The sequence below is a fragment of the Belonocnema kinseyi genome, chromosome 4, assembly GCF_010883055.1.
Source record: "Belonocnema kinseyi isolate 2016_QV_RU_SX_M_011 chromosome 4, B_treatae_v1, whole genome shotgun sequence".
Taxonomy (NCBI): Eukaryota; Metazoa; Arthropoda; class Insecta; order Hymenoptera; family Cynipidae; genus Belonocnema; species Belonocnema kinseyi.
In genome coordinates this window covers 104,976,719-104,989,131 of record NC_046660.1, presented here as the reverse complement: position 1 = coordinate 104,989,131, position 12,413 = coordinate 104,976,719, and the positions used below count along the sequence as shown (strand labels likewise).

The following is a 12,413-nucleotide window of genomic DNA, read 5'->3' as shown; positions in this document are numbered from 1 at the left end:
TAAAAAATATAAATTCAACAATGTCTTCATAAACCTACAAGGGCCCTCCCACTCCTCGAAAAATATTTTATATCCCGTTCTTCCATGCGGCGGCTCAATTAAGGTAGAACTTTAAAATTGTACCTATTCGTTTTAGTTCGAATTTTTGTCAACAGGCGGCGTATCGCAGTTCAATCATTCCCAATAAACCTGTCTTGATTTGAAATGGATTCGGTCCAGAATAAAAAAAAAACTTATTTAAACTTACTATTGATTTGTTTTAATAAGCGGAAATGATTTCAGGTTCAAGGTTCAACGGGGTAGCATGATGAGTAGTAGCAGTAACAATTCCAATAAAAATTGTAAATTGAATCAAATAATTAGTAGAGGTGTCGATGGAAATAAGAATAGCATTCCTGCAAGGAATAAGCCTTTGTATCATAATTGTTATCTCCAAGCTCCTGATGGAGACATTTTGTGTACGTGTGATCGGAAAAAAGCTGAGTGGTATGTCTCGAAGGAGTTGGGACAAGTTGTGAACGATGATCCTTTTACGGTGAGGCTGAAATTTGAGCCATCCGGACGAGCATTAGGAGAAGTCGGCCAGTACTATACCCAGGTCAAACTTAACCAGTGTGTAGTTTGTGGATCCAGCGAAAAGTTCGTCAGGAAGAACGTCGTCCCAAGAGAATATCGCAAATACTTTCCACGTTAGTATTCAAGCACTTCTAATTTTTCATTCTTCCATTTTGAATTTTCAAGACGTTTTGACTTTGTTTTAGCAGACGTTTAAACTGTAAAGAATGTTAATTCTTCTTTCATTCTAAATGCATCTTAGGCCTGGATCGAGAGAGGGCATCAAATTCTCTTTAATTAGAAATATGTTTTAGGATGTTTTCTCTATTTATTTTAATTAAAAGAATTTTAAAATGCAGATTTAAAGACTTAAAAAAGATTTTAGATTAAAAAAAAAACACACATTTTTAGTTCATCAACTGTGAATATAAACTAATTAATGATTTTTTAAATTGAACTTTACTTTAAGATTTAAAAAGTTAATAATAATTTATTTTAAAAGGCGATTCGGAATCAGTTCACAATTTTAGAATTTCCAGATTTAAACGATTTGAAACTTTATAAACTATTTTCAATTTTAAAATAACTTCAAATTAGTATATTCATAATTAAAGACTTTTATTAAATTTCGAATATTATTTCAGTCTAAAATACTTAATTTTTAAACCAATAAATTTGAAATTTTTTAATTAATTGTTCTGTTTAAAAAAATGTAATTTGTAAGTCAAATTGTTGAATTTTGATGTATAAATAACAATTGAACACCTATTATTCTTAGAAGAAATTCAAGTAAATTAAAGAGCTATTTAGAAGTTTTGAAAAAAATTTTAAATTAAGTTACAATTTGAAATGATTTCAAATAATTTAAACGAAGTGTCTACGTGTACCGACAAAATCCGGCTAGTCGTACCAAAATTCGTTCAAACAAAAAATGTAGAAGCTTTTTAAGAATTTTGAAATACTTCGTAAAAATAAAGAACATTTTCTAGGATAATTGAAAGTGAGTTTCTAGCTTGAAAAATTAATTTCAAGAGAATATTTTTAAATATTTAGGAAGATTTACACAATTATCAAAAATGAATATGGGAGATTTTGAAGACATTTCTTTAATCTGGCAGGATATAAAAAAAAATTTTAAGACAAATTTGAGAAGTTTTAAAAAAGTTCTTTAAATAATTTAAAATTTGAAAAAAAAAACGTAAAACAACATGTAGATGTTTCGAGATTTTAAAATAAAATTCAAAAATTTTTTAAGGATTTTAAAACTTTTAAAAATAAAAATCATTTAACTTTTAATTTAAGAAGTGTTCAGAGTATAAAAAATCTAATTATTCCATTTTTAATATTTCCAGCTTAAAATTGCTTGATATTGTTTAATTGTGAAAATTCTTCAATTAAATGCTTGATTCTCTTAATTTAAAGCATTGAAAATGATAACGTGGGTTTATATTTCTGCAACTTAATCAGAATCTTTAAACTCTATGATTTATAAAAGTTTTGATTTTTTAATTCGGCAGCTTAATTGCATTTATTCTAAACTTATCCAATTTTAAAAGTTTATAAATCAATTTGAGTGTTTTAATCAGCAGCTCAATTTTTATTACTTTAAATGGACAAATGTTGACTTTAGAGTTCGATTTATATTTCATTAATCGTGAAAAATGTTTGTGAACCGGAAAATGACCAGGAATTTTTCTCTTTGATCAAAACGGCCACCCTGAACCGGTATTTTATTATAAATAAATTATATAGTAGGATCGGGAAAGAGTTCATTTTGTGTCTAATAATTAATAAATTCTAGAACTTCAGCAAGAGTCTTTTGTTTCATTGTTGTTAAGATGATTGCTACAGGTCATTTAATTTCGAAAAGTCCGGAAAAGACAGAACTATCAGGGAACAACTGAAAGTGTAAGGGAATTTTCGATAAACTGAAGTTAAAGTTTATAAAATTCTGTACGACTCTCTTCCAGATTTAAAACTGTTTTCCCGTTTTTTAAAGAATTCCTCCTTTTCCCTAGTTTTCAAGAAACATTCCCCCTTTCTCGTTTTTTGATTAAATGCACTGTCTCTTTTAATTAAAAATTCTATTTGGATGAAAAATTTAATTATTTTTTTTAAAAATTGAAATATATTGTTCAAGTCATATTTTTTTATCGAAAGGTCAACTACGCCTTAAAAATTAATTTTATTTGTTGAAGATTTAATTACTCTGTTGAAAACTCGTTTTTTTGTTCGAACATTACTTTTCTTAGCTGAAAAAATAATAATACTATTTTTGGCTGAAAATTGATCGTTTCCCGTTAGAAATTCCACTATTACATTTTTCGTTGAAAATTCCCAATTTTAGTTAAAAATTTAACAACTTGTTGAAAGTCGTACTAATTTGTTAGAAATTCATTTTATTAGTTGAAGATTCATTTCTTTCTTTCAGTTTTTTTTCTTTTTGAAAATCCATCTATTTGATTGAAAATTAACTTTATTCTTGAAAATTCATATTTGTAGGTTGAAAAGTGAAAATCTTTCGTTGAAAAGTTGTGAAAAAATTCATCTTTTTTGTTCGGGAATTCAACTGCTATTTTCCTGGAGGCCGCTAGACAGGGAAATTGCGGTGCATTTATTTTTTGACCGGGAATTTTACACATTTTTTGAAAAGAAAATCTATCTAAGTTTGATTTCAACAGTTTTTAAAATAATCACTTGAATTTTAATCGATTTCAATTTTGACAAAATTCAGTTTACAGTGCCTAATTCGAAAATCGTCAACTTACAAATTTTCCATTTGGGATTTTAAGTTTTAAGTTTACATTTTTCACTTAAAGAATTTTAAAATGCAGTTTAAAAGACTTAAACAATTAAAAATTAGTAGTGTTTAAAATGGACAATTTTGGATTAAAATTTTTTTTAGTGGTTCAATTAAATATAAATTATAATGCTGTTTAAAATTGAAGTACACATTAAGGATTCACAAGTGAATTATAATTGGTTTTACAAGACGATTCTGAATCCCTATTAAAACTATCAACTATTTTCAAAATCATTAAATTTAAAATATTGGTTTAGTCGACAATTTTGAGAGGAAGAAAAATAACAATTTATTATATTTTTATATATTGTATTCTTCGTGCAAACTCAGTAATCATAAATCATATATTCAAAACTAAACTTTGAACGTTATACTTTTAATTCCGAAATTCGAGCCGAATTTCGGTGCAAATAGCTCACGGTCTAATTTAAAACAAAATACAGATTTTTGCAGTTTTCAAATAAAAAATGTAGAAGCTTTTTAAGAATAATGAAAAGTTTCATAAAGAATAAAAAACATTTTTTTTAAGATTCCTAGGAAAATTGAAAACGACTTTTTATTTTGAAAAATTAATCTTAAGAGAATATTTTTAAAGATTTTAAGGTTTCCAAAACCATCAAAAATGAATCTGGAAGATTTTAAGGAAATATTTTTTATTTTGAAGGATTTAAAAAAGAAAATGAGAATGAAATCGAATAATTTGAAAAGATGTTTAGAATTTCTGTAAAAATTTCAAAAATAATTTAAAGTTTTTTCAAGGATTTTAAAACTATTTAAAATGGAAAATATTCAACTTTTAATTTGAAGTGTGTTTAGTTGATAGCAAGAACGTAATCGTTCAATTTTTAATATTTCGAGCTTTTAAAATTGCTTAAAATTATTTCTTTAAATAGAAAAATTTTTAGCTTTGTAATTTCATTGTCCGTGAACAATTTTTTAAACCGGGAAATGACCGGGAATTTTTATATGATCAAAACGGCCACTCGGTATTTTGTTAGAAATTGTTTTTTTTTGTTGAACATTAATTTTATTAAATAAAAGTTTAGCCTTTTGGGGGATATTGATAATTTTTATTAAAAAAGTCAACTATTACATTTTTTGGGGGTAAAATTCATCTTCTTGGTTGAAAATCGAACTACATGGTTTTGAATTATATTTTTGATAAAATTCATTTATTAGTTGAAAATTCATCTCTTTGGTCAAATTGTTTGTTGAAAAATGTATACCTGTCAGGGTAACTGAAAAATTGCTGTGGGGAAAATCAGGAAAAGTCATCAAATTGTTTAACTGGGATTTTGTAGCAACCATGTATTAAGTAGGCTATATGAAAATTAAACGTTTCTCCTAATAAACAGTTTTTATTGCTAACTCATGAAATATTGCCGATATCGTGACAATGATTACAGTTCAATTTGTAGACGATTTGTCGCACTTTTCATTTATTCAATTTTCTTATTGCTTGTAGAATTAGAGAAGGAATTGGGAAACTTTGGCCAGTTTTTTAAAAAGAGTTTCTCATTTTTCGCAGATTAAAATTATTAAACTTATTACTTTTTTAAATTATATTTTCAGTTGTAATGAAAGCGCATCAATCTCACGATGTATTGTTGCTCTGTCCATCTTGCCACGAGGTGAGCAACTACCACGATCTGGAGCTCCGAAGACGTTTGTCAGAAATTTGCGACGCGCCTCTACCTGGGCCGTCGTCTCATACGAGGAATGAGATTCCTGCCGGCTGGCGAAAATTGCAATCGGCAGTCAAAGCGCTGAAAGGCAAGGCTACGATTCCTGCACAAAGACGCAAGGATCTTGAGTCTTACATTATTTCCTGCACTGGACAGCGTGAATTCTCGCCGATGCTGTTGGACGTCCTGAACGAGCGACTAAAGAGCAGGCCTGAGGTCAAACATTCAAACAAATGTGATCCTCACGGTCTTAAGGTACACAATTATAAAATAGTGTCTCTGTCGAGAGAACTTTTAAATAATAATTTTAAATTGTCTAATTTATCTTTAAATTCTTCACGGCCAATTTCATTTCAAATCATGCAGAGGCGAGGGATAATTTGTTACTATTTAGTACGATATTCTCCAGAAGATGATCTGTTTATAGTTATAAATTTTATTATTTGGTTGGAAATTTAACAAATTTCGTTAAAAAACATCCTTCTTGGTTGAAAATTCAACTGTTTTATTAAAAATTCGTCTTTTTGATTTAAAAGTTAACTATTTCCTAAAAAAGGTACTTTTTGATTAAAATTCCTATTTTTTTATTGAAAAGTCAATTGAAATATTTTTGGATAAAAATTCAACTTTTTTTTTAATTTGTCTTTTTGATCTAACAATTCACCTGTTTTAGTCGAATTTTATATTTTCTGGAACAATAATGCAGCTGTTGGTTGAAAATCTAACATTCTGGTTAAAAAGTCATACTTTTGGATTAACATCTGTTTTAGATGAAATTCCATCTATCTTCAATAAAAATGCAACTGTTCGGTTAAAGATTCAACCTCTTTTTTTTAATTTTGTCCTATTGGTTTTAAAATTCACCTTCTGTAGCAGAAATGACATCATTATTGAATAAAAATGCAACTAATTGGTAGAGAATTCAACTATTTTGTTAAAAATTCCTCCTTTTTGATAGAAAAAATTCGTCTTTTTGGTTTGAAACTTCATTTTTTTCATAGAAACTTATTTATTGTTTCAAAATTTAGGTGAAATCTTTTTTAACAGCAAATTCAACTATTTTGTTGTTGAAAATGTATCTTTTTGATTTAAAAATTCACCTGCTTGAGTAGAAATGTTAGTTTTTAAATGAAAATGTAAGTTTTTGGTTAGAAATTATTCTTCTTTGCTTGAGTACTTAAACTCTAAAACAAAACAAAAAAAGAAGAGGACTACTTGGGTAAAAGTTGAATTAGATTCTTCAAAATTAATTGGTTTGATTGAAGGCTTATGTATTTGGTTTGAAAATGTAACTGTTTACTCAAAAACCTTTTTTTTTTTGTTTAAAATTAATTTTTTAACTAAAAATATAACTGTTCCATTTTTTCTAAGATTTATCTTTTTTAGTTGAAAATTCTCCTTTGTTAGTAACAAAAATTATTTTCTTGATTTTAACTTTCATGTTTGTTGGGTAAAAATGCATCAGTTTCGTGGAACATTCATTTTTTGGTGAAAAGTTATATTTTGGTTTAAAAGTTCAGTTTTTGTAGGGAAATACGTTTTTTTTTATTAAAAAAATTTTTTTTTGTATAAATTTCATATTCTTAGTTTGAAAATTATATGAACATAATAAACCGGCCATATAAAAAAGAAATCAGTTTTATGCGGGCTTAATCATTTGGAGGCCTGGATTTTTTTTAATATAATTTTTTTTTCATTTCGATACAAGCTATCCCAAAATAGGTGTTTGGGTAGAATTTGTATAGATGTTTCAACTTTTCTCTTAACATTTTTTGTACTTTTCGTTGTTTCCGAGAAAAATGCAGAATTTCCATTTTTTCAAGACAATTTTTTAAAAATGTAAAGCAGTAGTTTACCAAGAATAAAATTGACCAGCTTTAGTACGCATTACTAGTTTATTATTTCTCAAAAAATAAATTATTAAATGTTAAAAGTGGACATTTTGAGAAAATACACTTTTGAGAATTAAAAAAAAACGGCCGCCATTTTGTCATTTTTCCAACTCCGTTCGGAAAATACTACATTTTGAAGAAACTTTCTGTCAATTTTTCAGAATTCGCAGGTAATCTTCGAATTACTGTAACAAATTAAGAATTTTTTTGATGAAACTGTGATATATAAATATAAATTCGATATTGATAATTTCTAAACATTTTTTATTTAAATCGAAAACTTTCACGATTGTAAATGTGTTCAATTATTTACATTTTGCGGACTCAAATAACCAAATTTTATTCCTAAAATGCATGTAAAAATGAATATTTTGTACTTCTAAATCGAAGTTGTTAAATATTCGAACTTGAAGGTTCTGAAAATGGTTCAATTTCAGTGTAACCCATAAGATTATAAATTATTTAAGATAAAATCAGATCTTCTGATTTCACTTCCAGGTAACAACAGTGATATTAAAAACGGAAAAACCTTTGGTTACGACTTATCCAGACAACATTTTTTCTCTTTTTACAATATTTTATATTAATTCACTTACCAAATGTAACCGTTAAATAATGAATATTGACATTTTTTAATTTCATGTGGCATAACTGTAAAGCCTTCGATTTTAGAATTTTGAACTTTCAACTTAAAATTATTTTAATATTAAAGTTCTTAACAATTTTATTTCAATTTTTTATATAAAGTGAATTTAAAATTGTTCTGTTCTAAATGACTCAACGTTTAAAATAGTCGATTATAATTGGTTTAATTTTGATTGGTATAAATATAAAATTTTCGAATTTCTGAACATTTGAGAATTTCCAATTTAAAGCTGTATAATATTGTTGCCGCAATATTTGAAATGTTTAAATTTCATAGGTCTTTTAATTTTTAATTTTTGTTTTAAATTTTTTGATGTAAAAAGTTTCAATTTTAATATTTTTAAAGTAAAAAATGTACACGTGGAATTGTTTTAATCTTAATTTTTTTAAGTTTTAACGCCCTTTGTAAAGTTCTTCAATGTTTAATGCGACTTTTTACTATTGTTTGATTTTTAACTTTTCTAAATTTTACTTCCACAATTTCGATCATCTTCAGTAATTTGGAAATACTTAAATTTACAATTAAATTTAACCTAAAATTATTACAATGTCCACGATTTAAAAGATTTTATTTTTTCCTGTTTAATATTCTTAGTACCTACGTCAAGTTCGAAGACTAATTGAAAAATTTTCGATCACGAATTCTTCAATTTAATAAAATCATTTGCAATATTTTGTATTTTAAAAATGTAATTAAAAATGTATCCATTAAAGTAAAAGTTTCATATAAAGATTCAAATGATCCCTAAAGATTTTTTTATAATATTCAAAATTTTATTTCTTTAATTTTACGCACACCTTAGTATTCTTTTTGAGTTTTCATAGATATTATTAAACACTTCTTATATTGAACTAACCTGAATTTGGGTAAATGTAATGCAGGTGGTGCGACACTTTGAGAAGCTGGAAGGCGGTCTCGTGGAACTCGAAAGGGTATGGCGAGAGCATTTCCTAACAGTGATGAAGCCTCGATTCCTCCCGAAATTGTGGTCTGTTTGTCACAATCAGGAGCGCCTTGCAATTCGTCAAACGCAAAATAGGATAGAGCCACAAGATGCGCGAGTGGCTGGCCTAGCTCATTAAATTTTTCGAAAATATTTTTTTAAACGTACCTGAAAGGACTCGTATAAGAGCGAGTACTTGTTTTATGAAGACTGTATAAGTTATTTAAAAACACTCTATTTATTAATCGATGTACTTCAATCAATTAGTTTATTGTAAGTAGTATTTTATATGTAAATTATGTATACTTTAAGAAAACGTAATAATTTGAAAGGTGCATTTTCACCTTGAAGTATAAAGGTCTTTTGTCAAAGCGTGCTCTACGAACGATATCATATGAAGTGAAAAGGGGAATTATTATTTTAGGCATATTATGATTATAATAATGATTCCTTCTTTGTCCTTTTTACTATTTTATTGTGTAAGTCTTTTGTGATTTATGGATTTATGTTAGGCCGGTATGTCTAAACTTGGTTTTAATCTGGCAATGTAGGATTTGTCTTTTGTCAATTGGTTTTTCCTTGCAGAGAATTTAATGTACAATAAGAATACGAAGGCGCAGAAAATATAAAACATAGGTGAATTGCAATTTTATAAAAATTCAAACTTGCCTTTGTAAAATGATTTGAGAAAATATATTTTTACTATGAAGTTCGTAAAAATCAGTTCATTTGAAACCTTATACTACCTGCGAAATTTCGTTTGAAAGTTAGGGATTTCACATGGAGATCAGTTAAGCACTTGTTTATGGTATAGAATCATCAAAAATAACTGAACCCAATTTAAACGTTAACAGGGTGTCTACACCACCTGGAATACCTGCAATTGTCAGGGAATTTTTATGTATCTGAAACAATCTGGAATTTTTGTTCAGCCACGAAACTTTTTCGCAAGTGTGCTTAATTTTTTATTTAAATTGCATTATAAAATTCAATAAAAATGATACATCATTTGTAAAAGTATCTTTATATTACTGCATTAAAATATTTTGTTGAAAACTCATTTTTTTCTGTTTGAAATTAATTTTTTTAACTGAAAATTTAAATATCCTATTTTTGGTTAAAAATTGATCATTTTTAGTTGAAAATTCAAGTATATCGTTGACACGGCAGGTATTTTTTAAAATGAAATTTACTTGTTTGTTTGCAATATTTTCTCTCTCTTGACAAAAATTTTTTTTTATTTAGAAATTCAACACATGTTGAAGTCGTCTTCTTTGATAAATTAAACTGTTTATAATTATTAAAATTAAAGTCTACTTTGTTTGATATATCAACTACTACATTTTTCATTCAAAATTTATCTTTTTTGGATTCAAAATTCTATTACTTGGTTAAAAGTCAAAGCCTTTTCTTAAAAATTAATTTTTAGTGTTCAAGATTCATCATTTTAATTAAAATGTATCTTTTCGCTGAAAATTGAGCTTTCTGGTTGGAAATTTGTTAAAAATTCATCTCTGTAGTTGAAAATTACTTTTTTAACCATAAATTTAACCATTACATTTTTTACGAAAAAGTATATTTTTTAATTGAAAATTCGTCTTTTTTGGTATAAATTAATTTTCATGGTTGAAAATTCAACTTTATGGTTTAAAATTTAACGATTCACGATGAAGATTCATCATTTTAGATACAAATTCATCAGTTTGGTTAAAATTTAATTTTTTCAATTGATAATTTAACTATTCCATTTTTTGTTGAAAATTTGTATTTTTAGTTGGAAATTCAACTATTTGCCTAAAAATTTGTCTTTCTTAGTACAAAATTGAACTGTTTCGTTGAAAATTCATGTATTTTGTTGAAAAATCGTTAGTTTTGTAAACAAATTAATCTTTTTGTTTGGAAATTCATATTTTTGTTTAAAAATTCAAGCATTTCAGTTACATAGGCATAATTTTATTTTTAAAATGACGTTTTTGGTAGACAATTCCACTATTCCAGTTGAATATTTATCATTTTAGTTGATGAATTAACTATTACAGGTAGATTCATCATCTTAGTTGAAAATAAATCTTTTTTGTTTAAAATTGAATGATTCCAGTTGAAGAATTATAACTTTAGTTAAAAATTAATTTGTTTTAACTGAAATATTTTTTAATTCAAAATCCAACTATTTGACTGCAAGTTACTCTTTTGTTAAAAACTTATCTTTTTGTTTAGAATTGATCTAAAACAGAGAGAAACTATTGAAGATTCATTATTTTAATTGAAAATTCATCACCTCGATTAAAAGTTTCTTTTTTTATTTTGTGGAAAATTCTTTTAACTGAGAATTTAACTATACCATTTTTGGTTGAACACTGATATTTTTAGTTCAAAATTAAAATAATGGGTTGAAAATTGATCTCTTTTTCTGAAATTTAACTATTTAATACTTCAGAGAAATTGCAAGAAAATTATTATGTTTGCAGTATTATTTAATTAATCGAGGGTGCATTGATGAATTGAATTCTTAGGGACTAAAAAAAACATTTATAATAAACTTCTGAAACTATATATTTCGAATCTATTGTTTAAAAAATGCGAAATATATGAAAAATGACACCTGGAAAAAACTTGTGATACTTATAAAAAACCTGGAATTGTCAGGAAACTTCGTTCCAGGATTTAAGTAGACATCCTGGTTAAGGTCATGTAATATTTCCCCGATTCCTACCTTACTGAAAATGCAAAAAAAAATTTGTTGTAATTCCAAAAATTTAAATTTAATGAAATTTCAACTCTAGACTGGATGCAAAAATGGTTGCGAAGACCTTACCGGTGAAGTAAGAATCGTGGATTACATAGCCTTAAATTTAGAAAAATGCTTTTTTGTTCGCTTCTGAAACAGACTGAAATGGTTGCATCATAAATGAGAATTTTTGAAAGCACGTGAAATGAAATTTGCAATTAACTGAGTATTATAATTAAATGAAAATGATCAAAACATTAAAAAAAAGGCTCAAATATCATATTGTTTTGGTTCTAAGCTAGACTTAGACTCTTTATTAACAATGTTTTCAATAGTGATCGTAAAAGTATGTACAGTTTGTCTATTAAATATTAAAATTTTAAATTTGCATAATATCATGTTTCCGGTTGCCCTCTTCTATATTTTTTCTGTTTTTGTTCACCTAAATTCTGGAGTTCCTCGTCAATTCGTTCCTTTGCTCTGACTACTTTGGACTGAAGGTAAAAAGATCCTCCTTTCGACCTATCGTTCGCTTCCACGAGATATTTGTAATGTTTATCTATTTGTTCACTTTCCTCCAGTTTTTCCACGTTGAGAATTTTCATAGCTTCTTCTAGAGTAAGACCAGTCTTAGCATTTGCAGCTGCTCTCTGAGCCCCTTTCTGTCCACCTCCAGCTCTACGAGCAGCTTCCTGACTAGCAGCAAGTTCCTGACGAAGAGCTCTCGCAAAAGCTTTTCCTACCATTGTCGTGCCGAGGATGATTATTTGTGCTAAGTACTTTGCCATATTTTTGAAAACTCACCCACCCTCGGAGGACGACTACGTAATTAATTATTTTCTCTTTCTATCCTCGATTTCGTCTTCCGACAAGTTAACCTAACCTCAAAGGACACTTGTTCAGCCTTTTCCTGCAAAAAAAGAAATGAGTGATGAAATTCAAGGAAATTATTCGAATTCTATTGAATATGTGAAGTAAAGTTTAATTCCAAATGTCATTTCAATGTCAAAAAATATATATGGAAATAACACGTACTTTTTAGATTTTGAGCCTTTTGAGCGATGAGCATAACCAGTAAACAGCCGGACTAGCGGTAAGAGACTCGGTGTTTTGTTCCCCTATTTAATTAATTACGGTTGTTTAATCAAATACAATTTTAAT

The 12,413-nt window shown here is 27.3% G+C and overlaps 2 protein-coding genes across 2 annotated transcripts in view; one reads left to right on the top strand and one right to left on the bottom strand.

The window, feature by feature from the left end:
- Positions 1-9,233, top strand: part of LOC117170710 (exonuclease 3'-5' domain-containing protein 2) — a 21,668-nt gene extending 12,435 nt beyond the window's left edge. The window contains exons 5-7 of the mRNA XM_033357713.1: positions 283-689; positions 4,931-5,298; positions 8,463-9,233. Coding sequence (XP_033213604.1) covers positions 283-689; positions 4,931-5,298; positions 8,463-8,663 — 976 coding nt within the window. The 3' untranslated portion in view covers positions 8,664-9,233. The remainder of the gene's footprint in view (positions 1-282; positions 690-4,930; positions 5,299-8,462) is intronic.
- Positions 9,234-11,529: 2,296 nt separating this feature from the next.
- Positions 11,530-12,409, bottom strand: LOC117170689 (mitochondrial import inner membrane translocase subunit Tim16-like). Its single transcript, XM_033357658.1, has 2 exons — positions 12,288-12,409; positions 11,530-12,162 (listed from the first exon to the last, which is right to left on the bottom strand). The coding sequence occupies exon 2, from the start codon at positions 12,038-12,040 to the stop codon at positions 11,648-11,650; it is 393 nt and encodes a 130-aa protein (XP_033213549.1). The 5' UTR covers positions 12,041-12,162; positions 12,288-12,409; the 3' UTR covers positions 11,530-11,647.
- Between the last annotated feature and the right edge of the window lie 4 nt (positions 12,410-12,413).